This window comes from Neomonachus schauinslandi, chromosome 3, assembly GCF_002201575.2.
Source record: "Neomonachus schauinslandi chromosome 3, ASM220157v2, whole genome shotgun sequence".
Taxonomy (NCBI): domain Eukaryota; kingdom Metazoa; phylum Chordata; class Mammalia; order Carnivora; family Phocidae; genus Neomonachus; species Neomonachus schauinslandi.
In genome coordinates, this window is record NC_058405.1 from 102,105,677 (window position 1) to 102,131,122 (window position 25,446).

The following is a 25,446-nucleotide window of genomic DNA, read 5'->3' on the forward strand; positions in this document are numbered from 1 at the left end:
TTTAATACCCATCACCAGGCTAACCCATCCCCCCACCCCCTCCCCTCTAGAACCTTCAGTTTGTTTCTCAGAGTCCATAGTCTCTCATGGTTTGTCTCCCCCTCCAATTTCCCCCCCTTCATTTTTCCCTTCCTACTATCTTCTTCTTCTTCTTCTTTTTTTTTAAAGATTTTATTTATTTATTTGACAGAGCGAGAGAGGGAACACAAGCAGGGGGAGTGGGAGAAGGAGAAGCAGGCTTCCCACAGAGCAGGGAGCCCGATGTGGGGCTCGATCCCAGAACCCCAGGGATCATGACCTGAGCCGAAGGCAGACACCCAACGACTGAGCCACCCAGGCACCCCTCTTCTTCTTTTTTTTTAACATATAATGTATTATTTGTTTCAGAGGTACAGGTCTGTGACTCATCAGTCTTACACAATTCACAGGGCTCACCATAGCACATACCCTCCGCAATGTCTATCACCTAGCCACCCGAACCCTCCCACTCCCCACCACTCCAGCAACCCTCAGTTAGTTTCCTGAGATTAAGAATTCCTCGTATCAGTGAGATCATATGATACATACCTTTCTCTGATTGACTTATTTCGCTCAGCATAATACCCTCCAGTTCCATCCATGTCATTGCAAATGGCAAGATTTCATTCCTTTTGTATCTTTGGGGTAAATACCCAGTAGTGCAATTGCTGGATCATATGGTAGCTCTATTTTCAACTTTTTGAGGAACCTCCATACTGTTTTCCAGAGTGGCTGCACCAGCTTGCATTCCCACCAACAGTGTAGGAGGGTTCCCCTTTCTCCGCATCCCCGCCAACATCTGTCGTTTCCTGACTTGTTAATTTTAGCCATTCTGACTGGTGTGAGGTGGTATCTCATTGAGGTTTTGATTTGGATTTCCCTGATGCCGAGCGATGTTGAGCACTTTTTCATGTGTCTGTTGGCCATTTGGATGTCTTCTTTGGAAAAATGTCTGTTCATGTCTTCTGCCCATTTCTTGATTGGATTCTTTGTTCTCCGGGTGTTGAGTTTGATGAGTTCTTTATAGATTTTGGATACTAGCCCTTTATCTGATATGTCATTTGCAAATATCTTCTCCCATTCTGTCGGTTTTCTTTTGGTTTTGTTGCCTGTTTCTTTTGCTGTGCAAAAGCTTTTTATCTTGATGAAGTCCCAATAGTTCATTTTTGCCCTTGCTTCCCTTGCCTTTGGCGATGATTCTAGGAAGAAGTTGCTGTGGCTGAGGTTGAAGAGGTTGCTGCTTGTGTTCTCCTTTAGGATTTTGATGGATTCCTGTCTCACATTGAGGTCTTTCAACCATTTGGAGTCTATTTTTGTGTGTGGTCCAGTTTCATTCTTCTGCTTGTGGCTGTCCAATTTTCCCAACACCATTTGTTGAAGAGACTGTCTTTTTTCCATTGGACATTCTTTCCTGCTTTGTCAAAGATGAGTTGACCATAGAGTTGAGGGTCCATTTCTGTGCTCTCTATTCTGTTCCATTGATCTATGTGTCTGTTTTTGTGCCAGTACCATACTGTCTTGATGATGACAGCTTTGTAATAGAGCTTGAAGTCCGGGATTGTGATGCCACCAGCTTTGCTTTTCTTTTTCAACATTCCTCTGGCTATTCGGGGTCTTTTCTGGTTCCATACAAATTTTAGGATTATTTGTTCCATTTATTTGAAAAAAGTGGATGGTATTTTGATGGGGATTGCACTGAATGTGTAGATTGCTCTAGGTGGCATTGACATCTTCACGGTATTTGTCCTTCCAATCCATGAGCATGGAACGTTTTTCCATTTCTTTGTGTCTTCCTCCATTTCTTTCATGAGTATTTTATAGTTTTCTGAGTATAGATTCTTTGCCCCTTTGGTTAGATTTACTCCTAGGTATCTTATGGTTTTGGGTGCAATTGTAAATGGGATCGACTCCTTAATTTCTCTTTCTTCTGTCTTCTTGGTGTAGAGGAATGCCACTGATTTCTGTGCATTGATTTTATATGCTGCCACTTTACTGAATTCCTGTATGAGTTCTAGCAGTTTTGGGGTGGTCTTTGGGTTTTCCACATAAAGTATCATATCATCTGCAAAGAGTGAGAGTTTGACTTCTTTACTGATTCAGATACCTTTTCTTTTTGTTGTCTGATTGCTGTGGCTATGACTTCTAGACCTATGTTGAAAAACAGTGGTGATAGTGGACATACCTGCCATGTTCCTGAGCTTAGGGGAAAAGCTCTCAGTTTTTCAGCATTGAGAATGATATTGGCTGTGGGTTTTTCATAGATGGCTTTTATGATATTGAGGTATGTACCCTCTATGCCTATACTCTGAAGAGTTTTGATCAAGAAAGGATGCTGTACTTTGTCAAAAGCTTTTTCTGCATCTATTGAGAGGATCATATGATTCTTGTTCTTTCTTTTGTTAATGTATTGTATCACATTGATTGATTTGCGGATGTTGAACCAACCTTGCAGCCCAGGGATAAATCCCACTTGGTCGTGGTGAATAATCCTTTTAATGTACTGTTGGATCCTATTGGCTAGTATTTTGGTTAGAATTTTTGCATCCATGTTCATCAGGGATATTGGTCTGTAATTCTCCTTTTTGATGGGATCTTTGATTTTGGGATCAAGGTAATGGTGGTCTCATAAAACGAGTTTGGAAGTTTTCCTTCCATTTCTATTTTTTGGAACAGTTTCAGAAGAATAGGTATTAATTCTTCTTTAAATGTTTGGTAGAATTCCCCTGGGAAGCTGTCTGGCCCTGGGCTCTTGTTCGTTGGGAGAGTCTTGATTACCGCTTCAGTTTCCTAGTGGTTATAGGTCTGTTCAGGTTTTCTATTTCTTCCTGGTTCAGTTTTGGTAGTTGATACATCTCTAGGAATGCATCCATTTCTTCCAGATTATCTAATTTGCTGGCATAGAGTTGCTCATAGTATGTTCTTAGAGTTGTTTGTATTTCTTTGGTGTTGGTTGTGACCTCTTCTCTTTCATTCATGATTTTATTTATTTGGGCCCTTTCTCTTCTCTTTTTGATAAGCCTGGGCAGGGGGTTATCAATCTTATTAATTCTTTCCAAGAATCAGCTCCTAGTTTCGTGATCTGCTCTACTGTTCTTTTATTTCTATTTCATTGATTTCTGCTCTGTTATTTATTATTTCTCTTCTTCTGCTGGGTTTACACTTTATTTGCTGTTCTTTCTCCAGCTTCTTTAGGTGTAGGGTTAGGTTGTTTATTTGAGACCTTGCTTGTTTCTTGAGAAAGGCTTGTATTGCTATATACTTTCCTCTTAGGACTGCCTTTGCTGCATCCCAAAGATTTTGAATAGTTGTGTTTTCATTTTCATTGGTTTGCATGAATTTTTTTAATTCTTCTTTAATTTCCTGGTTGACCCATTTATTCTTTAGTAGGATGCTCTTTAGCCTCCATGTATTTGAGTTCTTTCTGACTTTCCTCTTGTGATTGAGTTCTAGTTTCAAAGCATTGTGGTCTGAAAATATGCAGGGAATGATCCCAATCTTTTGGTACTGGTTGAGACCTGATTTGTGACCTAGGATGTGTGATCTATTCTGGAGAATGTTCCATGGGCACTAGAGAACAATGTGTATTCTGTTGCTTTGGGATGGAATGTTCTGAATATATCTGTGAAGTCCATTTGGTCCAGTGTGTCATTTAAAGTCTTTATTTCCTTGTTGATCTTTTGCTTAGATGATCTGTCCATTTCAGTGAGGGGGGTGTTAAAGTCCCCCACTATTATTGTATTGTTGTCGATGTGTTTCTTTGCTTTTGTTATTAATTGGCTTATATAAGTGGCTGCTCCCATGTTTGGGTCATAGATATTTACAATTGTTAGATCTTGTTGGATAGACCCTTTAAGTATGATATAGTTTCCTTCCGCATCTCCTATTATAGTCTCTGGTTTAAAATCTAATTTGTCTGATATAAGAATTGCCACTCCAGCTTTCTTTTGGTGTCCATTAGCATGGTAAATGGTTTTCCACCCCCTCACTTTTGATCTGGGGCTGTCTTTGGGTCTAAAATGAGTCTCTTGTAGACAGCATGTCGATGGGTCTTGTTTTTTAATCCAGTCTGATAGCCTGTGTCTTTTGATTGGGGCATTTAGCTCATTTACATTCAGGGTAACTATTGAAAGATAGGAATTTAGTGCCATTGTATTGCCTGTAAGGTGACTGTTACTGTATATTGTCTGTGTTCCTTTCTGATCTATGTTGCTTTTAGGCTCTCTGTTTGCTTAGAGGACCCCTTTCAAGATTTCTTGTAGGGCTGGTTTTGTGTTTGCAAATTCCTTTAGTTTTTGTTTGTCCTGGAAGCTTTTTATCTCTCCTTCTATTTTCAATGACAGCCTAGGTGGATATAGTATTCTTGGCTGCATATTTTTCTCATTTAGTTCTCTGAATATATCATGCCAGTCCTTTCTGGGCTGCCAGGTCTCTGTGGTTAGGTCTGTTGCCAATCTAATGTTTCTACCATTGTAGGTTACATATCTCTTCTTCTGAGCTGCTTTCAGGATTTTGTCTTTGTCTCTGAGACTCACAAGTTTTACTATTAGATGTCGGGGTGTTGACCTATTTTTATTGATTTTGAGGGGGGTTCTCTGTGCCTCCTGGATTTTGATGCCTGTTTCCTTCCCCAAATTCGGGAAGTTCTCTGCTATAATTTGTTCCAGTATACCTTCTGCCCCCTCTCTCTTTCTTCTTCTTCTGGGATCCCAATTATTCTAATATTGTTTCGTCTTATGGTATCACTTATCTCTCGGATTCTGCCCCCGTGATCCAGTAGTTGTTTATCTCTCTTTTTCTCAGCTTCTTTATTTTCCATCATTTGGTGTTCTATATCGCTAATTCTCTCTTCTGACTCGTTTATCCTAGCCTCCATTTTTGATTGCACCTCATTAATAGCCATTTTGATTTCGACTTGGTTAGACTTTAGTTCTTTTATTTCTCCAGAAAGGGTTTCTCTAATATCTTCCATGCTTTTTTGAAGTCCAACTAGTATCTTTATAATTGTCATTCTTAACTCTAGTTCCAACATCTTACTAATGTCTGTATTGAGTAGGTCCCTGGCAGTCAGTACTGCCTCTAGTTCTTTTTGTTGAGGTGATTTTTTACATCTTGTCATTTTGTCCAGAAGAGAATAGATGAATGAGAGAACAAAATGCTAACAGGGTAACAACGACCCCAGAAAAATATACACTAAACAAATCAGAAAAGACCTGAAACTGGGGGAAAAGAAAGAGAAAGAAAGAAAAAAGAAAAAAAAAGGAAAAGGAAAAGATAAAAAAAAAAAAGAATATGGTCAGATATGATCAGGCTGGTGAATAGATCAGTTCCACGCATTAGATTTTGGGCATATTTTGGTCTGTTAGAAGCAACTTCCTCCCAAAATTTTAAAGAAAGAAAAGCTTATATATGTACAAAAATAAGGATAAATACGATGAAGGGATGGAATATGACTGTAAAGATGAAAATTATAAAAGATTTTATAAAAGGAATTATAAGATAAGAAGTTGCTTGAAAAAAGCAAGAAGAGAAATTTTAAAAAAAAGGGGAGAGAATGTGATAAGGTAGGAGACTAGTACAAAGCCATATTCTAGAGATTTAGGATGTATTTTGGTGTGTTAGAAGAAATTGTATCCCAAAATTTTAAAGAGAGAACAACTTAGATATATACCAAAAATAAGGTTAACTAGTATGAAGGGATAGAATATGACTCTAATCATGAAAAATAAAAAAGATTTTTAAAAAAAGGGATTGATAAGATGTAGGTTGAAAAAGGGAAAAAGAAAAATTCAAAAAAAAAAAGAAAAAAAATTAACTTTGAAAGACTAAAGAATCATGGGAAAGAAAGCCATGAATTCTCTGTGCAGTATTCCCTTAGTGCTGGCGTTCTGCTTTTCTTATTGATGGGTAAACTTGGTCTTGGCTGGCCATTCTTGCTGATCTTCTGGGGGAGGGGTTGTTGCCGTGGTTCCTGCCGTGGTTCCCAAATGTCTTTGCCCGAGGCAGAATTGCCCCGCCCTTGCTGGTCCGGGCTAAGTAATCTGCTCGGGTTCCTCTCCAGAGCTTTTGTTCCCTGCAAGCTTTCTGTCCAGCTTTGGAGGACGAGAGTGAAAATGTCGGCCTCCCAGTCTCCACCCCGGAGGAGCCGAGAACTCGGGGCCCCACTCCTCAGTGCGCCCCCAGAGAAAAGCCGTCAATCACCCCCCTCTCCCCAGTCTCTGGCCGCACTCCATGCTCACCCAGCCTGTGACCAAGCATTTCTATCTCTGGCACCCGACCCCGGGTGGAGTCTCCAAACCCAACGGTGCGCTCCTGCGCTGCTCCTCCCGGGGGAGGAAGGGGTGTCTCCCCGGATCTGCCGCTTGTTGGGTCCCTGCTGGAGGAGCAGGGGCCCGACTGTGCCGCAGATCTCAGTTTATGGCAGCCCCCGAGCTGAGAGCCCACTCCTCGGCTCCATCTCTGCAGCCGGCCTCCCCGCTCCGATACCTGGGAGCTCTGCCGCACTCAGGCACCCCCAGTCTTTCTGTGACCCCAAGGGTCCTGAAACCACACTGTCCCAGCGAGGGTTCCACCGCCCGCTTAGCCACTGGTGCAATGTCCCTCAGCGGAGCAGACTTCTAAAAGTTCCGATTTTGTGCTCCATGTCTCTATCACTTGCCAGAAACGGCCGATGGGGCCCCCTCCCCTGCTGTCTATCCTCCTGAATATCACCTCGGATTCACTTCTCCAGAGGGCTTACCTTAGAAAGTGGTCACTTTTCTGTTCAGAGAGTTGCTGCTATTCTTTTCTTCAATCTCCTGTTGAGTTCGTAGGTGTTCAGAATGGTTTGATCCCTATCTAGCTCAATTTCTGGGACCAGACCAAATTTAGGTCTCCTACTCCTCCACCATCTTGCTCCTCCCCTGTATATACTCTTTAACCAGAAAGGTGATGTGGGTAAGGTAGGCACATAAATAAAGACATTAATAATTCTAGGGGTATCCATTGAATGTGACATAGACCATTATTTTATTTATTTATTTTTATCCTTTAGTCTCTAGACCTGTGAAAAAGACATTATGTTTGGGACCTGCCCCTTCAGCCTCTCAGCTCTGCAATATCCCTTGCTCTACAGACTGTATAGTATCTTCCTGGTCAGCCTGGGGCCTGTGCATCCATGAAAACTGCCGTGATCCTCAGGGGAGAAAAGGTGAGTGTCTTGTTTGTGTCTGCTTCATTTACTTCCAGTGTACACACAATTATTCTGGTAGCTAAGTAGCCAATTAAGCCTGCTTAAGACAATATTTATTTATAAAATGTAGATAACCAGCTCAAGCCTGAGAGCATTCAGTTATTTGGGAGGCCGGTGGGGACATGTCCATGAAGCAAGAACCTGACCTTGATTGACCTTCCAGTTAGGTTCATAGCTGGTGACGTGACTATTACTCAAATACGGTATAACAATGTTTTATATGTGTAATGGTTATACTGAGGAAATTAGACGTGATTTCTGTAATCACATCAGGAAACAACTATTTTGCCTATCTATCTATTTTCAGATTTCCTCATGCTGAATTTGATGTTCTATTTCAGATTTTCACGAGGGCATTTATGTGTGTTGTTTACCTTTTGATGTCTTTGGGCTAAAAGTGGAGTCTTCAAACTTTATATGCTTGTTTAATTTTGTAGGCCTCTGTAGTCTTATTTCCTTTCATTTGCTGTTACACACACATCTTTGTATTCAAAAGTTCGTTTTTGGTGACACCTTGACCTCTCTTTCATTGACCTTTCAGTTTGTATTGATACTATGTTCCCTTAAGTAGCAATGCTAAAAAGAAATATTCCTTTTTCTAAGAGAAATGAGCTTCAAGGACATTCCAGAAATTAGGTTGTGTTTGCCAAGCACTAACCCTAGATATCACATGCAAAGAAAGAACACCTGGCCAAATGCTTGATGCTACAAAGCTGGTGCTCTCAACCTAATTCTGTGGCCATTTGAAAGCCCACAGTTTAGCAATTCCCAGATTGCTCACATGCACACATAGGCACGTCCAAGTTCACACACCCATGCCCTGGGCTTTTCTCTTTATTCTGACTTTTCATTCTAAGACAGAAGAGGATGTGTGTGGAGTCTAGGTTGAGGAGGAAGAAGCTAATTTTAACTCTTTTATCAAATAATTGAAAACTGGATCTCAGTAGAACCTGGAGGGGTGCAGTGAAGAGGCCCGTGCTGCTTTTTATTTAGACTTGTAGCCAGAATGTCCCTTAAATAATTCCTCTTCAGTTTAGGAATTATTTTGTATTATTTTTATTAAAAATAATTTCCCATTAAACTGGACCTTGTAAGTCTCCTGTAGCTGCATATGAGACTCCCCAGGGTGACTTACATGTTATTGGAACCAGCCCTCCTATGTTCAACCTGTGCCAATCCATTTAGATTGTTGTCTAGAAAATCATGGAAGATTGGACTCAGGCTCTGTCAGCCACTGTGGCCATGGCTGTAGATACTCATGTAACTTTGCTATACTGAGTGCTGCCTTTTGCTTTCAAAGCTGTAGAACCCAACCAGGCCAAGTGGGCCTCATATTATTTTATAATTTTTGTTGTAAGTGACAGACACCCAATTCAAGATCTACTGTTTGAATCCCCATGTTTATTGCAGTGTTGTCCACATAGTAAAGATATGGAAATGACCTAAGTGACTATTGATGCATAAATGAATAAAGGGAATATGATATATACACACATGTGCATGTGCTTGCACCCACACATACACTCACATATTTATAGTGATATTATTTAGCCATAAAAAAGATGGAAACCCTGCCATTGTGACAACATGGATGAAACTTGAGGACATTATACAAAGTGAAATAAGTCAGAGAAAGGCAAATATTGTATGATCTCACTTATATGTAGATTCTAAAAAACCTGAAATTATAGTAACACAGAGTAGAATGATGGTTACCAGTGGCTGGGTGGTGGGGAAAATGGGGAGATGTTTATCAAAGGATACAAATGTCCAGTTAATAAGGTTAGTTTAAGTTCTGAGGATCCAATGTGTAGCATGGAAAGTATAATCAACAATACTGTATTATATACTTGTAAGTTGCTAAGAGAGTAAATCTTTAAAATTCTCACCACAAAAAGTAAAAAGAGGTAATTTTGATTTTAGATCCTAGATGAAGTAGAAAGAAATGTCTTCCAGGAAGAGTCCTGGAATTGAATCTCATTGGCTGCTTTCATGTGATAACCCTGACCCAGTCACTCTGATTGGCCAACTCCTAGGCATGTGTCCACTACTAGAGGGACAAGGCTGGCCAAGTCTCAGCACTGAGAGTCAGGAAGGGATGGCTCCCTTAAGGAAATATGAGATGCTGATACTACAAGATGGTAGAAGTAATGCTGAGGTTAAACTTAATAGATATTTATTAAATGCTTTCTCCCCTTTGTTCTGGGCCATAGAATTTCTACAGCAATTCAGAGAATGCTTTCTTCCTCATTCTGTGTTGTAATTTTTGTTACTTGAGCAAATTTTCACAAAAACTTTTGTGAGAAGTGCTCTTTCAACTTTTCTTTCAATCTTCCTTTTCCACATAACTCTGAACTGGTCCATGGAACGCAGCTGGGAAACTCACAACATTCAGACCCCTCTGCTTGCCCCCTGGGCCCAAGATGCTTCAATGCCAAACCTTTTCTTCGCCCCTGTTCATCTATTGTATGGGTCAACTCTTGCAAATTCACCCTAGTCCATCATTCATTAGACATCACCTGTTGTGGGTTGAATTGTGTCCTTAAAAAAAAAATCTTCATTCCTAACAACTTGTATATGTGAATATGACCTTATTTGGAAATAGGGTTATTGCAGATGGACTCAAGTTAAGATAAGGCCATAATGGATTAGGATAGGCTCTATTCTAGTGACTGATGTCCTTATAGAAACAGGGAAATTTGGACACAGAGATACACAGAGGAGAATGCTATGCAAAGGCAGATGTTAGAGTAATGCGTGTATAAACCAAGGAATGCCAAGGATTGTCAACAACCACCAGAAGCTAGGGAGAGGCATGGGAGCAGTCTTTCTGTGGAACATTCAGAGGGAGCATGGCTCTACTGATGCTTTGATTTTGGGCTTCTAGACTCCAGAACTGTGAGACAAACAATTCTGTTGTTTTACATCACCCAGTGCTGTATTTTCTTTTGGCAGCCCTAAGATACTAATATACTGCCAAACTTTGCATCAGCATTTAGGCTCAGCAAGGATATGATACTTCATAATACTTCAAAACTAAAGTATAGAGAAGTGAGCCCATTTGTCCTAAATCCCACAGGGATTTAATAATGGTCAAGCCAGTACTAAGAACCTGGTTTCCTGTCTCCCTAGTCTAGTATTCCTTCAAACACTGGGCTTCTTTAGTGATTCCCTCTGTAGCCTAAGGAAATTTGGATCAAGGTGCAAGTCCAGTGCCAAGCTTAGCAGAGAAGCGCTCTGCCCACATTCACCCCATTGGCCAGTGGGACGCATTAGTCTTGAGAGCCAGTCATTGCACTGATGTAAGAGATAAGGTATGGGGCATGGGATTTGTCTTAGCTCCAGTGTGTCACCTTTGGAGGGAGAGGGAAAGTAGACTGCAGTTGTGTGAGAAAAGAAGGGTGTTCTAAGATTAGCTTGCGAGCAGCAGGTAACTGGAATGTGTGTTTTTTTGCCTCAAACAATAAGTTTTTCCAAGAAAGGCTCAGGCTTTGGAGCTGAAGGAAAGAGGGGAGACAATAAAGCTTCTCACCTGAAGGTCTTAGTGTTACCACAACCGCCTGAAGTGTGTAGGGTCATGTTGGGATTGATGAGAAACAGTCTCTGTTCTATAGGGCCCATACTTAGGCTAAATGACCTGCCCTAGGCACTAAGTAATCCCAGACAGAAGAGCCTATACACAGCAATAATTGTTATTCAGGTCTGGGAGTTTGGCATTTTATAAATGCTTCCCAGAGCAGAGACGGTTTTGATTTTTAAGGTCTTGCTAAAATCTGCCAGGACTACCTGCCTCTAATACCTCCTGGAAAAAATAAGGAATGGAGTTTTCCCTCTAGGGAAATGATTCTGTGCCTACAAGGAGTCCAAGCATGTTATGATGATGGTAAATAATCTTCTTTTTTATTTCTACTGACTTTCGGGCATGAGGTCTGGGATCTTCTCAATCTCAGACTGTCCCACGGTCCTACCATGGGGTCTGCCAGAGTCACTGACCGACACAAACGAAATGTAATTCAGAATTCCACAGAGGCCAGAATACACAAGCTAATGCATTAAACATCACAAAACTCTGGGATGTAAACTGGACTGTTTAGCTTCTTCACATTTGAATTCCCTACCCTAAAGAAATGCAGTGAACCTAGAGCAAAAATCTAGGAGATATATATATATATATATATATATATATATATATATATATACTTAGTTATTTTATACTCTATTATATATGATAGAGGATTTGAGGGAAATACTGGCAAACAATAGCAAGAAAATGAATGTGTAAAGTTGGAGATAATTACTTTTTTCTATTCACTAGTCTTTTTCCCAGTCACTGTGTTATTGCTTTGGCATGTTCCTTTTGTTCACATTAAAAAAAAATAGTAGAAAAGGATGGAAAAGCAGTTAATGTTGTATTACCTAACAGAAGAAATTAGTTATCCTAGAGATGATCTTACTATGGCTATTATTTTAAGGCAGGCACCCTTCAGTCAGGAACCCTGTAAGCTTTGTGGCTGTCAGCTGTTTGGAGTATGTTAGAAAATCAGCTGTTGTCCCCAGCCTTCTCACTTTCCACCAGGTCTCTAACAGGCAGACAAGGGGAACAGTACTCAGCAGGTTGGTACTTGTCAAGTGAAGCTAGGACGTATTTCAGAGGAATTTAAATTGGATCAGGTTTTATCATTCATTGCTTTATCTTTGATACACTCCCAGGGAGTTATAATTAGAGATATATGAAAGAGAAATAACCTGAAAAAATTGCTGATGGGTGAACTCTATACAAAGTATAATACATTTTTAAAAATTCTTTTTGATACAGAGACATACATTTATATGACATCCTTGTCCCTTTCAGACATATTCTAGAAAGACATCCTTGCCTACAGAAGTTTTATTTTTTTTTATTTTTTTATTTTTTTAAGTAAACGGTAGGTTTTTATTTATTTATTTTTTATTCTTATGTTAATCCCCATATATTACATCATTAGTTTTAGATGAAGTGTTCCATGATTCATTGTTTGTGCATAACACCCAGTGCTCCATGCAGAATGTGCCCTCCTCAATACCCACCACCAGGCTAACCCATCCTCCCACCCCCCTCCCCCTAGAACCCTGTTTGTTTTTCAGAGTGCATCGCCTCTCATGGTTCGTCTACCCCTCCGATTTCCCCCACTTCATTCTTCCCCTCCCGCTACCTTCTTCTTCTTCTTTTTTTTTTTTCTTAACGTATATTGCATTATTTGTTTCAGAGGTACAGATCTGAGATTCAACAGTCTTGCACAATTCACAGCGCTTACCAGAGCACATACCCTCCCCAGTGTCTATCACCCAGTCACCCCATCCCTCCCACCCCACCCCCCACTCAGGCAACCCTCAGTTTGTTTCCTGAGATTAAGAATTCCTCATATCAGTGAGATCATATGATATATGTCTTTCTCTGTTTGACTTATTTCACTCAACATAATACCCTCCAGTTCCATCCACGTCATTGCAAATGGCAAGATCTCATTCCTTTTGATGGCTGCATAATATTCCATTGTATATATATACCACCTCTTCTTTATCCATTCATCTGTCGATGGACATCTTGGCTCTTTCCACAGTTTGGCTATTGTGGACATTGCTGCTATAAACATCGGGGTGCACGTACCCCTTCGGATCCCTACTTTTGTATCTTTGGGGTAAATTCCCAGTAGTGCAATTGCTGGATCATATGGTAGCTCTATTTTCAACTTTTTGAGGAACCTCCATATTGTTTTCCAGAGTGGCTGCACCAGCTTGCATTCCCACCAACAGTGTAGGAGGGTTCCCCTTTCTCTGCATCCCCGCCAACATCTGTCGTTTCCTGACTTGTTAATTTTAGCCATTCTGACTGGTGTGAGGTGGTATCTCATTGAGGTTTTGATTTGGATTTCCCTGATGCCGAGCGATATTGAGCACTTTTTCATGTGTCTGTTGGCCATTTGGATGTCTTCTTTGGAAAAATGTCTGTTCATGTCTTCTGCCCATTTCTTGATTGGATTCTTTGTTCTTTGGGTGTTGAGCTTGATGAGTTCTCTATAGATTTTGGATACTAGCCCTTTATCTGATATGTCATTTGCAAATATCTTCTCCCATTCTGTTGGTTGTCTTTTGGTTTTGTTGACTGTTTCCTTTGCTTTGCAAAAGCTTTTTATCTTGATGAAGTCCCAATAGTTCATTTTTGCCCTTGCTTCCCTTGCGTTTGGCGATGTTTCTAGGAAGAAGTTGCTTCGGCTGAGGTCAAAGAGGTTGCTGCCTGTGTTCTCCTTTAGGATTTTGATGGACTCCTGTCTCACATTGAGGTCTTTCAACCATTTTGAGTCTATTTTTGTGTGTGGTGTAAGGAAATGGTCCAGTTTCATTCTTCTGCATGTGGCTATCCAATTTTCCCAACACCATTTGTTGAAGAGACTGTCTCTGTTCCATTGGACATTCTTTCCTGCTTTGTCAAAGATGAGTTGACCACAGAGTTGAGGGTCCATTTCTGGGCTATCTATTCTGTTCCATTGATCTATGTGTCTGTTTTTGTGCCAGTACCATGCTGTCTTGATGATGACAGCTTTGAAATAGAGCTGGAAGTCCGGAATTGTGATGCCGCCAGCTTTGCTTTTCTTTTTCAACATTCCTCTGGCTATGCGGGGTCTTTTCTGGTTCCATACAAATTTTAGGATGATTTGTTCCATTTCTTTGAAAAAAGTGGATGGTATTTTGATAGGGATTGCATTGAATGTGTAGATTGCTCTAGGTAGCATTGACATCTTCACAATATTTGTTCTTCCAATCCATGAGCATGGAACGTTTTTCCATTTCTTTGTGTCTTCCTCCATTTCTTTCATGAGTATTTTACAGTTTTCTGAGTACAGATCCTTTGTCTCTTTGGTTAGATTTATTCCTAGGTATCTTATGGTTTTGGGTGCAATTGTAAATGGGATCGACTCCTTAATTTCTCTTTCTTCTGTCTTGTTGTTGGTGTATAGGAATGCCACTGACTTCTGTGCATTGATTTTATATCTTGCCACATGACTGAATTCCTGTATGAGTTCTAGCAGTTTTGGGGTGGAGTCTTTTGGGTTTTCCACATAAAATATCATATCATCTGCAAAGAGTGAGAGTTTGACCTCTTCTTTGCCAATTTGGATGCCTTTGATTTCTTTTTGTTGTCTGATTGCTGTGGCTAGGAATTCCAATACTATGTTGAACAGCAGTGGTGATAGTGGACATCCCTGCCGCGTTCCTGACCTTAGGGGGAAAGCTCTCAGTTTTTCTCCATTGAGAATGATATTCGCTGTAGGTTTTTCATAGATGGCTCTTATGATATTGAGGTATGTACCCTCTATCCCTATACTCTGAAGAGTTTTGATCAAGAAAGGATGCTGTACTTTGTCAAAAGCTTTTTCTGCATCTATTGAGAGGATCATATGATTTTTGTTCTTTTTTTTGTTAATGTATTGTATCACATTGATTGATTTGTGGATGTTGAACCAAATCCCCCTTGGTCATGGTGAATAATCCTTTTAATGTACTGTTGGATCCTATTGGCTAGTATTTTTTTTTTTTTAAGATTTTTTTATTTATTTGACAGAGAGAGACACAGCGAGAGAGGGAACACAAGCGGGGGGAGCGGGAGAGAGAGAAGCAGGCTTCCCGCAGAGCAGGGAGCCCGATGCGGGGCTCGATCCCAGGACCCTGGGATCATGACCTGGGCCGAAGGCAGACACTTAACGACTGAGCCACCCAGGCGCCCCCTATTGGCTAGTATTTTGTTGAGAATTTTTGCATCCATGTTCATCAGGGATATTGGTCTGTAATTCTCCTTTTTGATGGGGTCTTTGTCCGGTTTTGGGATCAAGGTAATGCTGGCCTCATAAAATGAGTTTGGAAGTTTTCCTTCCATTTCTATTTTTTGTAACAGTTTCAGAAGAATAGGTATTAATTCTTCTTTAAATGTTTGGTAGAATTCCCCTGGGAAGCCATCTGGCCCTGGGCTTTTGTTTTTTGGGAGATTTTTGATGACTGCTTCAATTTCCTTAGTGGTTATAGGTCTGTTCAGGTTTTCTATTTCATCCTGGTTCAGTTTTGGTAGTTGATACATCTCTAGGAATGCATCCATGTCTTCCAGGTTATCTAATTTGCTGGCCTATCTAAGTTGCTCATAATATGTTCTTATAATTGTTTGTATTTCTTTGGTGTTGGTTGTGATCTCTCCTCTTTCATTCATGAGTTTGTTGATTTGGGTCATTTCTCTTCTCTTTTTGATAAGTCTGGCCAGGGGTTTATCAATCTTGTTAATTCTTTCAAAGAACCAGCTCCTAATTTCGTTGATCTGTTCTACTGTTCTTTTAGTTTCTATTTCATTGATTTCTGCTCTGATCTTTATTATTTCTCTTCTCCTGCTGGGTTTAGGCTTTATTTGCTGTTCTTTCTCCAGCTCCTTTAGGTGTAGCGTTAGGTTGTGTACTTGAGACTTTTCTTGTTTCTTGAGAAAGGCTTGTATTGCTATATACTTTCCTCTTAGGACTGTCTTTGCTGCATCCCAAAGATTTTGAATAGTTGTGTTTTCATTTTCATTGGTTTCCATGCATTTTTTTAATTCTTCTTTAATTTCCTGGTTGACCCATTCATTCTTCAGTAGGATGCTCTTTAGCCTCCATGTATTTGAGTTCTTTCCGACTTTCCTCTTGTGATTGAGTTCTAGTTTCAAAGCATTGTGGTCTGAAAATAGGCAGGGAATGATCCCAAACTTTTGGTACTGGTTGAGACCTGATTTGTGACCTAGGATGTGATCTGTTCTGGAGAATGTTCCATGGGCACTAGAGAAGAATGTGTATTCCGTTGCTTTGGGGTGGAATGTTCTGAATATATCTGTGAAGTCCATTTGGTCCAGTGTGTCATTTAAAGTCTTTATTTCCTTGTTGATCTTTTGCTTGGACGATCTGTCCATTTCAGTGAGGGGGGTGTTAAAGTCCCCCACTATTATTGTATTGTTGTTGATGTGTTTCTTTGCTTTTGTTATTAATTGCCTTATATAATTGCCTGCTCCCATGTTAGGGGCATAGATATTTACACTTGTTAGATCTTCTTGTTGGATAGATCCTTTAAGTAGGATATAATGTCCTTCCTCATCTCTTATTACAGTCTTTGGTTTAAAATCTAATTTGTCTGATATCAGGATTGCCACCCCAGCTTTCTTTTGGTGTCCATTAGCATGGTACATGGTTTTCCACCCCCTCACTTTCAATGTGGGGGTGTCTTTGGTTCTAAAATGAGTCTCTTGCGGACAGCATATCGATGGGTCTTGTTTTTTAATCCAGTCTGATAGCCTGTGTCTTTTGATTGGGGCATGTAGCCCATTTACATTCAGGGTAACTATTGAAAGATAGGAATTTAGTGTCATTGTATTGCCTGTAAGGTGACTGTTACCGTATATTGTCTGTGTTCCTTTCTGGTCTATGTTGCTTTTAGGCTCTCTCTTTGCTTAGAGGACCCCTTTCAAGATTTCCTGTAGGGCTGGTTTTGTGTTTGCAAATTCCTTTAGTTTTTTTTGTCCTGGTAGCTTTTTATCTCTCCTTCAATTTTCAATGACAGCCTAGGTGGATATAGTATTCTTAGCTGCATATTTTTCTCATTCAGTGCTCTGAATATATCATGCCAGTCCTTTCTGGCCTGCCAGGTCTCTGTGGATAGGTCTGTTGCCAATCTAATGTTTCTACCATTGTAGGTTACATATCTCTTCTCCCGAGCTGCTTTCAGGATTTTCTCTTTGTCTCTGAGACTCATAATTTATACTATTAGATGTCAGGGTGTTGACCTATTTTTATTGATTTTGAGAGGGGTTCTCTGTGCCTCCTGGATTTTCCTGCCTGTTACCTTCCCCAAATTAGGGAAGTTCTCTGCTATAATTTGCTCCATTATACCTTCTGCCCCTCTCTCTCTTTCTTCTTCTTCTGGGATCCCAAGTATTCTAATGTTGTTTCGTCTTATGGTATCGCTTATCTCTCGAATTCTGCCCTCGTGATCCAGTAGTTGTTTATCTCTCTTTTTCTCAGCTTCTTTATTTTCCATCATTTCATCTTCTATGTCACTGATTCTTTCTTTTGCCTCATTTATTCTAGCAGTTAGCGCCCCCATTTTTGATTGCACCTCATTAATTACCTTTTTGATTTCTACTTGGTTGGATTTTAGTTCTTTTGCTTCTCCAGAAAGGGTTTCTCTAATAACTTCCATATTTTTTTCAAGCCCAGCTAGTATCTTTAAAGTGATGATTCTGAACTCTAGATCTGACATCGTACTAATGTCCGTATTGAGTAGGTCCCTGGCAGTCGGTACTACCTCTTGTTCTTTTTGTTGAGGTGATTTTTTCAGTCTTGTCATTTTGTGCAGAGGAGAATAGATTAATGAGAGAACAAAATGCTAGCAGAGTAACAACGTCCCCAGAAAATATACTCTAAACAAATCAGAAAAGACCTGAAGCAGTGGAACAAGAAATGGAACGAGAGAAAAAAGAAAAAGAAAAAAAAGAAAAAGAAAAAGATAAAGATAAAAACAAAAACAAACAAAACAAAACAACAACAACAACAAAAAAAACCAGAATGTGATCAAATATGATCAGGCTGGTATATAGATCAGTGCCACACACTAGATTTGGGGTGTATTTAGTCTGTTAGAAGAAAGTGCCTCCCAAAATTTTAAAGAAAGAAAAACTTATATATGTACAAAAATAAGGGTTGATATGATGAAGGGATGGAATATGACTGTAAAGATGGAAATTATAAAAAATTTTATAAAAGGAATTGATAAGAATTTGTTTGAAAAAAGAAAGAAGAGGATATAAAAAAAGAAAAAAGAAAAAAAAAGGGAGAGTATGTGATCAGGCAGGGGAATAGAAAATACCATATACTAGAGTTTTAGGGTATATTTTAATCTGTTAGAAGAAACTATCTCAAAATTTTAAAGAGAGAACAACTTATATATATAAGCCAAAAATACAGGTAATTAATATGAAGGGATAGAATATGACTCTAAAAATGAAAAATAAAAATGTTTTTTTTTTAAAAAAAGGGATTGATAAGATGTTGGTTGAAAAAGGGAAAAAGAAAAATTCAAAAAGAAAAAAAAAGAAAAAAGACAGTTAAAAAAAAAATTAACTTTGAAAGACTAAAGAATCATGGTAAAAAAGCCATGAATTCTGGGCGCCTGGGTGGCTCAGTTGGTTAAGCAACTGCCTTCAGCTCAGGTCATGATCCCAGGGTCCTGAGATCGAGTCCCGCATCGGGCTCCCTGGTCTGCAGGGAGCCTGCTTCTCCCTCTCCCACTCCCCCTGCTTGTGTTCCCTCTCTTGCTGTGTCTCTCTCTGTCAAATAAATAAATAAAATCTTAAAAAAAAAAAAAAAGCCATGAATTCTATGTGCAGTATTCCCCTAGCGCTGGAGTTCTGCCGTTCTCATTGATCGGTAAACTTGGTCTTGGCTGGCTGTTCTCGCTGATCTTCTGGGGAGGCGCCTGTTGCCGTGGTTTCCAAATGTCTCTGCTGGAGGCGGAATTGCCCCGCCCTTGCCCCCTCCCGGCTAAGTAATCTGCTCGGGTTTGCTCTCCGGGGCTTTTGTTCCTTGCGAGCTTTCCGTACAGCTTTGGAGGCGGAGAGTGAACATGGTGGCCTCCCAATCTCTTCCCCCGAGGAGCCGAGAACTCGGGGCCCCGCTTCTCAGTGAGCCCCCAGAGAAAAGCCGTCAGTCACTCCCGTCTCCCCGGTCTCTGGCCGCACTCCGTGCTCACCCGGCCTGTGACCGCGCATTTCTATCTCTGGCACCCGGCCCCAGGTGGAGTCTCCAAACCCAGCAGATCCCTGCGGTGCGCTCCCGCGCCGCTCCTCCTTGGGGAGGAAGGGGAGTCTCCCCGGATCTGCCACTTGTTGGGTCCCTGCTGGAGGAGCAGTGGCCCGATTGTGCGGCGGATCACAGTTTATGGCAACCCCGAGCTGAGAGCCCGCGCCTGGGCTCCGCCTCTGCAGCCGGCTTCCCCGCTCCAATACCTGGGAGCTCTGCCGCACTCAGGCACCCCCGGTCTTTCTGTGACCCCGAGGGTCCTGAGACCACACTGTCCCGGAGGGTTCCACCCCCAGCTTAGCCACCAGAGTGACGTCCCTCGGCGGAGCAGACTTTTAAAAGTTCGATTTTGTGCTCTGTGGTTCTATCACTTGCCAGAAGCGGCCGACGGAGGCCCCTCCCCCGCCGTCTCTCCTCCCGAATATCGCCTCGGATTCACTTCTCCGCACGTCCTACCTTCCAGAAAGTGGTCGCTTTTCTGATGAGAGAGTTGTTGCTCTTCTTTTCTTCGATCTCCTGTTGAGTTTGTAGGTGTTCAGAATGGTTTGATCCCTATCCAGCTGAATTCCTGAGAGGAGACGAAATCCAGGTCTCCTACTCCTCCGCTATCTTGCTCCGCCCCCCCAGAAGTTGTTTTAAAGAAAAATTTGGTGGAGGCTTCCTGATACAGTGTCACAATAGGTAACTGCTTATGTGGTAGGACTTCATGGGTTCCTTAACACCCCCAATATGGTCTTACCCCCAGTCACACATTTAAAGTTCTAAAATCCCCATAGGAAAAGACATCTTGAAACTGAGAAGCCATGACTATCTTTACAAAAACAGTCTTTTATGCTCTGAAACAAATCAATTTAGATAACACGCCAAAGCAGGAAAATACTGCCTGTTTTAGATCTTATATAACAACAGTGGGGGAAAATTTCCATTTTCCATCCTTGCCTGCTACATAGATCCACTTTTAATGAGAAGTCTATAAAATCATTTTGCTTTGTTACAGAAAATATGTATGCTATAGTTTTTTCTTTTCCTTTTTGTTCTGTGTCTGTGTGTGTTAGGAGTGGGGGTGGGGGTGTGTGCCTACTTCTCATTCTAAGTGTTGAGAGGTCTCATAATCACAATTGCCCTATCATTGCTTTTTCTTATTTTCTGTATTCACAGCAGGGTGCAAACTAATAATGATACTGTAAAATGCTGCACTTGCGGGAATGGTGGTTGATTTCTAAAGAGCTGGAATCAATGTGCTCAGGGTCTTTTGTTCAAAGTTGTTACCCCATGCCCAAGGCTGCCAGAGATGAGGAGCAAATGGATGCCTAAGATGGAATAAGCTTCTTTCATCCTCAGTCAACCTGCAAGCTGCTGCTTCAAGCCTGTTCCAGTGGTGTTAGTATGGAGACACAGTATTGGCCATACATAGCTCCGTAGAAGCTTATGGGGACACTTTGGGGACACTAGCACCTGAGGATGTACAATCCTCAGACCTAGATTTACCTCCCATGTCTCCTTTAATTTTCCCATGGCTTCATTTAAAAAAAACTTTGGCCCATCTTCTGCCATTTGTGCTTTGTCCCTTTTCTCTCCCCAACCCACAATTCACTCTTTTCTAAAATTCAGTAGAATATATAGTAAGCCAGTAGAATATATACTAAACTTTGGGTTCATAAAAGAAAAAAAATCCTGCAAATACCAGTTTCATTAAAAGTGGATTGAATCTATAGTCGTTAAGTGATTATTAAAACTCCTTGACGCCTCGTGCCTAAAATTCCACTATCCAATCATACACCCACCTTCATTTGGAGGAAATGATGCATAGTCCCTGCAGATTCACTGTATGGAGTGGGGCTAGAACACATCACACACAAGAGCTGACTTGAATGCTTTCTCATGAAGAGGTGATGACTCAAAAAGTCCTTGGCTGAATTTCATACATATCCATTTAATCAATAATGAGCCTTGGGAGCAGTAGTAACGTCTCATCTGATCTTTTTTTTTTTTTTTTTTAAATATTTTATTTATTTATTTGAGAGACAGCACATGAGAGGGGGGAGGGTCAGAGGGAGAAGCAGACTCCCTGCCGAGCAGGGAGCCTGATGCGGGACTCGATCCAGGGACTCCAGGATCATGACCTGAGCCGAAGGCAGTCGCTTAACCAACTGAGCCACCCAGGCGCCCTTTTTTTTTTTTTAAAGATTTTATTACGTCTCATCTGATCTTAGTTTTCACATGCATAAAATGAGAATAACAACTTGCAAAATAGTTTTGAAGATTTTTTAATTTGGGGTAATATAAGTAAAGTGGCTAGCACCATCTTGGGATAGGGTAGATGTTTAATTAATGCATATGCCTTTTCCCCTTGTTGGACTATATGTTCTGTGAAGAATAGATTTATGTTTTCTGTTCCTCTTGTGGCTTCCCACAGTACATTACAATGATCTACATATGGCAGTTAATGTTTACTGAATGATATGATCTGATTAATATGGAATTCGGTAAATGAAGGTAAGTGGTTGGCTGGCCCCAGCCACTGTGGACTTGGTAGTCGTGTATCTTTCAGAACAGAAGCACCCAGAGGAAGCCTGATGTCTATTGCAGGCATGAACATGTGTGTGATTAAAGTTAAGCACTAACAAGAGACTCCAAGGTTTTTGTTTTATGCTGAGCTTGTGCTGTGATTTGATCCTAGTTACAGTCAGGACAAGGGCAGCACAAATGAAAGACTGGAAGAATTTATTGACTAAGGAGATGTACTCTATAGATTTACGATGAGATGGATACAATTTGATTTATAGAGGGAAACTGCACATACCTCTCAATGGCATTAAGCTCTAGGTAGTAGGACACCCAGAATCCTCAGCAAAGATGACCAAGTTTCTGAGACAGTTGTTAAAACTTATAAATCATGGAGACCCATGCTATGTCCTGCTCAAACAGATAAACTAAACAAGGACAAACATAAGATTGTAAATAAGCAGCATATGGACATTACATGTAAGAATAGAAGTCATCCAAGTTGTGTGGCGGTGAGCACTTGGAGCTCATTGTAATTGGATGACTATCAAGTGTAGTTGGAAACCTTGTATGTTTCCTGTGTCTCTTCTGAAGGTGGCTCAGGAAGGGAGCTGAACCTTCTGAAGATTTTGTTTTAACTAATTAATGATACAAATTTATAGGTATGAAGTATGGAAGAAGCCATCTATTATTTTAATTGTCCCTGACCTTAATATTTTCAATGCCATGGTCATGAATGTGGTCTCTGATTGGCTGAATGCCTTCCCCCACATGGCTGATCGTCAACGTAAGAATCGAAGAATCCCTCTTAAAAGGAGCTCAGGGGCTCCTGAGTGGGTCAGTAGGTTAAGTGTCCCACTCTGGATTTTGGCTGAGGTCATGATCTCAGGGTTGTGAGATCGAGCCCCCTGTCAGGCTCTGTGCTGGGTGTGGAGCCTGCTTAAGATTCTCTCTCTCCCTCCCCCTCTGGCCATCCCCTCCCTTTTCTCCCTGTCTCTCCCCCTTTCTAAATAAATTAAATAAATAAATAAATAAATGGGAAAAAAAAAAGGAGTTCATAGGTTAACCTTGGACCAAAAAAACCCAAATAAAACACTTGAGACTTAATCTAAAAATCCTTGTCCAGTCTTGTAATATTCTAAGGAAGCTCGGCTCCCTCTTGTGGCCTAAAACCATGTGTCCATTAGTTCAAACCTCCTGGGCTGTGCGGTTTTCCAGGAGCCTGTCTTTTGCCAACTACGCCTTGAGCTTTAGAACCTTTTCATTTCATTACTATTGGTGGGAAGATAGGCATGGCCTCGGGAAATCTGGGAGAGGGTTATACCTGGCTTTGTTACCTCTCATGCTCCCTAACTTGTCCTTCTCCCCACCTCTTGTGGGAAGGGTAGTGGGGGTATCTAATTCTCATGCTGGGAATTCAGTGTTCTCATACTCTCTATTTTCCTATCACAGTCTATCTGTCAGTATGTCTGTCTGTCTCTCCTTGAACTACCCAGAGGAATAAGTGAATAATTCCTTAAAATGTTATCACCCAATAAGATCGGTTTTGTTAAAAATAAAAGGAATTAGGGCGCCTGGGTGGCTCAGTTGGTTAAGTGACTGCCTTCGGCTCAGGTCATGATCCTGGAGTCCCTGGATCGAGTCCCGCATCAGGCTCCCTGCTCAGCAGGGGGTCTGCTTCTCCCTCTTCCCTCTCGTGCTCTCTGTCTCTCATTCTCTCTCTCTCAAATAAATAAATAAAAATAAAAGGAATTAAAGGAATTAAACTGGTAAACAGAATTTGGTGCATGAGAGAATGGAAGTAAAATATGAAATCCATGGAAGGCAGGCATAGCCCTCAAAAGTGATGTGTCGTAAGGGCCAGAGATAGAAAACTCACAGACTAAAGGGTCGTATCTAGTTCTCACTTTTTTTTTTTCTTTTAGGCCACTTTGTTTTTTAAGAAGATAAGTTAGTTAAACATGGAGAGATATCATATAAAAACAAAACGCAACTTGGAATTTCGTCTTCTTAGACAAAAATTAGAAGATTAGTTCACAGAGAGTCCACATTCCCTCATGGCAACAGTCCACAAAAGCTGTTTTAGAGCAACCCTCCACTTCACCGCGCACCTCAGCACCCTCCGCAGTTGTATGGTTGACTCGTTTCCCTCAATTTGTACCTGCTTGAATCTTGCAACACTGACTTTGTGGATCTGTAAGCTCGTAGTGTGTAAGGCCCATTTATATCCTTATTATAGTCAGGCACTGGGCCCTAGTCCCACATTACATTTATTTTAACTGAATAATAGTCCAGGGACCCATGTCGAGCCAAGGTGGGGAATGTGGTCCAAAGAGGTACTGTCCTCATAGAGCAGGCTGACCTGGAAATCTCAGGGAAAGGAGGCAGGGAAATCTCAGGGCATAACGCTGTGAATTTCTTGGTTACCAAGGATATGCCAAAATGGAGATGCATTTCAGCTAATGCGGAGTAATCAGAATGTCAAAAACAACAGAAAAAAATAAAATGTGGATTTATCTATGTTGAGGCTCTGAGAGTCTTCATTTACTTCTAATGGTTTATGGAGGCCATTGGGCATAAGCTACTTACTACTCCGTTTGATTATGTGTGGCCTCTCCAAGGTTGTTAAGTCTTGGAGGACAGATTTTCTGCTCTAGTTCGTCCATTTTCTTTCCCTTTCTTTTCGTATCCCCCTTCCATTTTCCATAATAGAAAACACCTTAAAATAATACACCTTTTGGAAATATAGAGAATTAAATAAAAGTTTCATCTCTTTTCTAGTTGCGGTTGCTTTTCTTCTGTTGGATAAAGATGGAATCCTGTGAAACTTTTTTCTTTCCTTTCAGGGTTTAGACTGAGACGGCGCCATGTTCTCATGGAATCCACAGGGCCGGCAGGCCACTGCCCTCATTTGGTGGAGTCTGTTCCTTGTGAGGATCCAATGTGTTACCGATGGCTGGCGTCTGAAGGGATCTGTATCCCTGATCATGGAAAATGTGGCCTGGGGCATCGCATCCTGAAGGCCATCTGCCAGAATGACCGAGGTATGTGGCAAAGAAACGTGTTGCTAAGTGATCTGCCCTATGACATGACCGCTCTCTAACAGGTCATTCTCCCAAGGGAGAGAAACACAGCTTTCCTACCTTTGAATACTTATATTGAAGTCAGATGCCACATTGCTGCAAGGTAAGCTTTTGCCTTGACTTATTATAAGGCCACATACTCCGAAAGAAAACTATATGATTATTCCTAAATGCAATACAGTGAACCTAGAGCTTTCTCTGCAGTTTTCAATTTATCAAGACAGAGCATACAGAATTCCTCTGGGTAGTCTTCAACTTATCAATACCAAATATGTTTTATTTGCCTTTTTTGAGGTTGATATGTAACATGCTTTTATATATTAACAAATACTATACCTTGTAAAGATTTCAAGGCTGCAATTCTCTCCAAGTTAAAGAAAAAAAAATACCAAATCTTTTCATTTATATAGCATTTGACCAGAATCAGTTCTAGACATAATACTGACATTCCTAAGGAACCATTTTTACATATAAATTGTCAAGATTTACAAAACTGTTAAAGGTGGTGTCTTTCCTTCATTGCCAAGCTTCTAGTACAATGGGTTGTTTGAAATGAAGGGTGATTTAGAAAATATGTAAGTTACATGGGAATGAGAAAAGTGACATTTTAAACCTTTATCTTACAGTTTAGAAAAAAAATCAGTCTCTTGGAAGAATATCAAGTGTGTCTATCCCATTTATAATGCTCTTGGTGTGTGGAGTGAAATGTTTTGACTTATGAAGTGAAGTGTAATCCATAGAACCCAAGGAAATTACAAAGTGGATTCAGAGT

General features: G+C 40.7%; 1 protein-coding gene across 1 annotated transcript in view; it reads left to right on the forward strand.

Moving 5' to 3' along the window:
* Nucleotides 1-25,446, forward strand: part of THSD7B (thrombospondin type 1 domain containing 7B) — a 727,150-nt gene that overhangs the window by 260,024 nt on the left and 441,680 nt on the right. The window contains exons 5-6 of the mRNA XM_021695876.1: nt 7,049-7,204; nt 24,438-24,635. Of these exons, the coding sequence (XP_021551551.1) occupies nt 7,049-7,204; nt 24,438-24,635 (354 nt within the window). The remainder of the gene's footprint in view (nt 1-7,048; nt 7,205-24,437; nt 24,636-25,446) is intronic.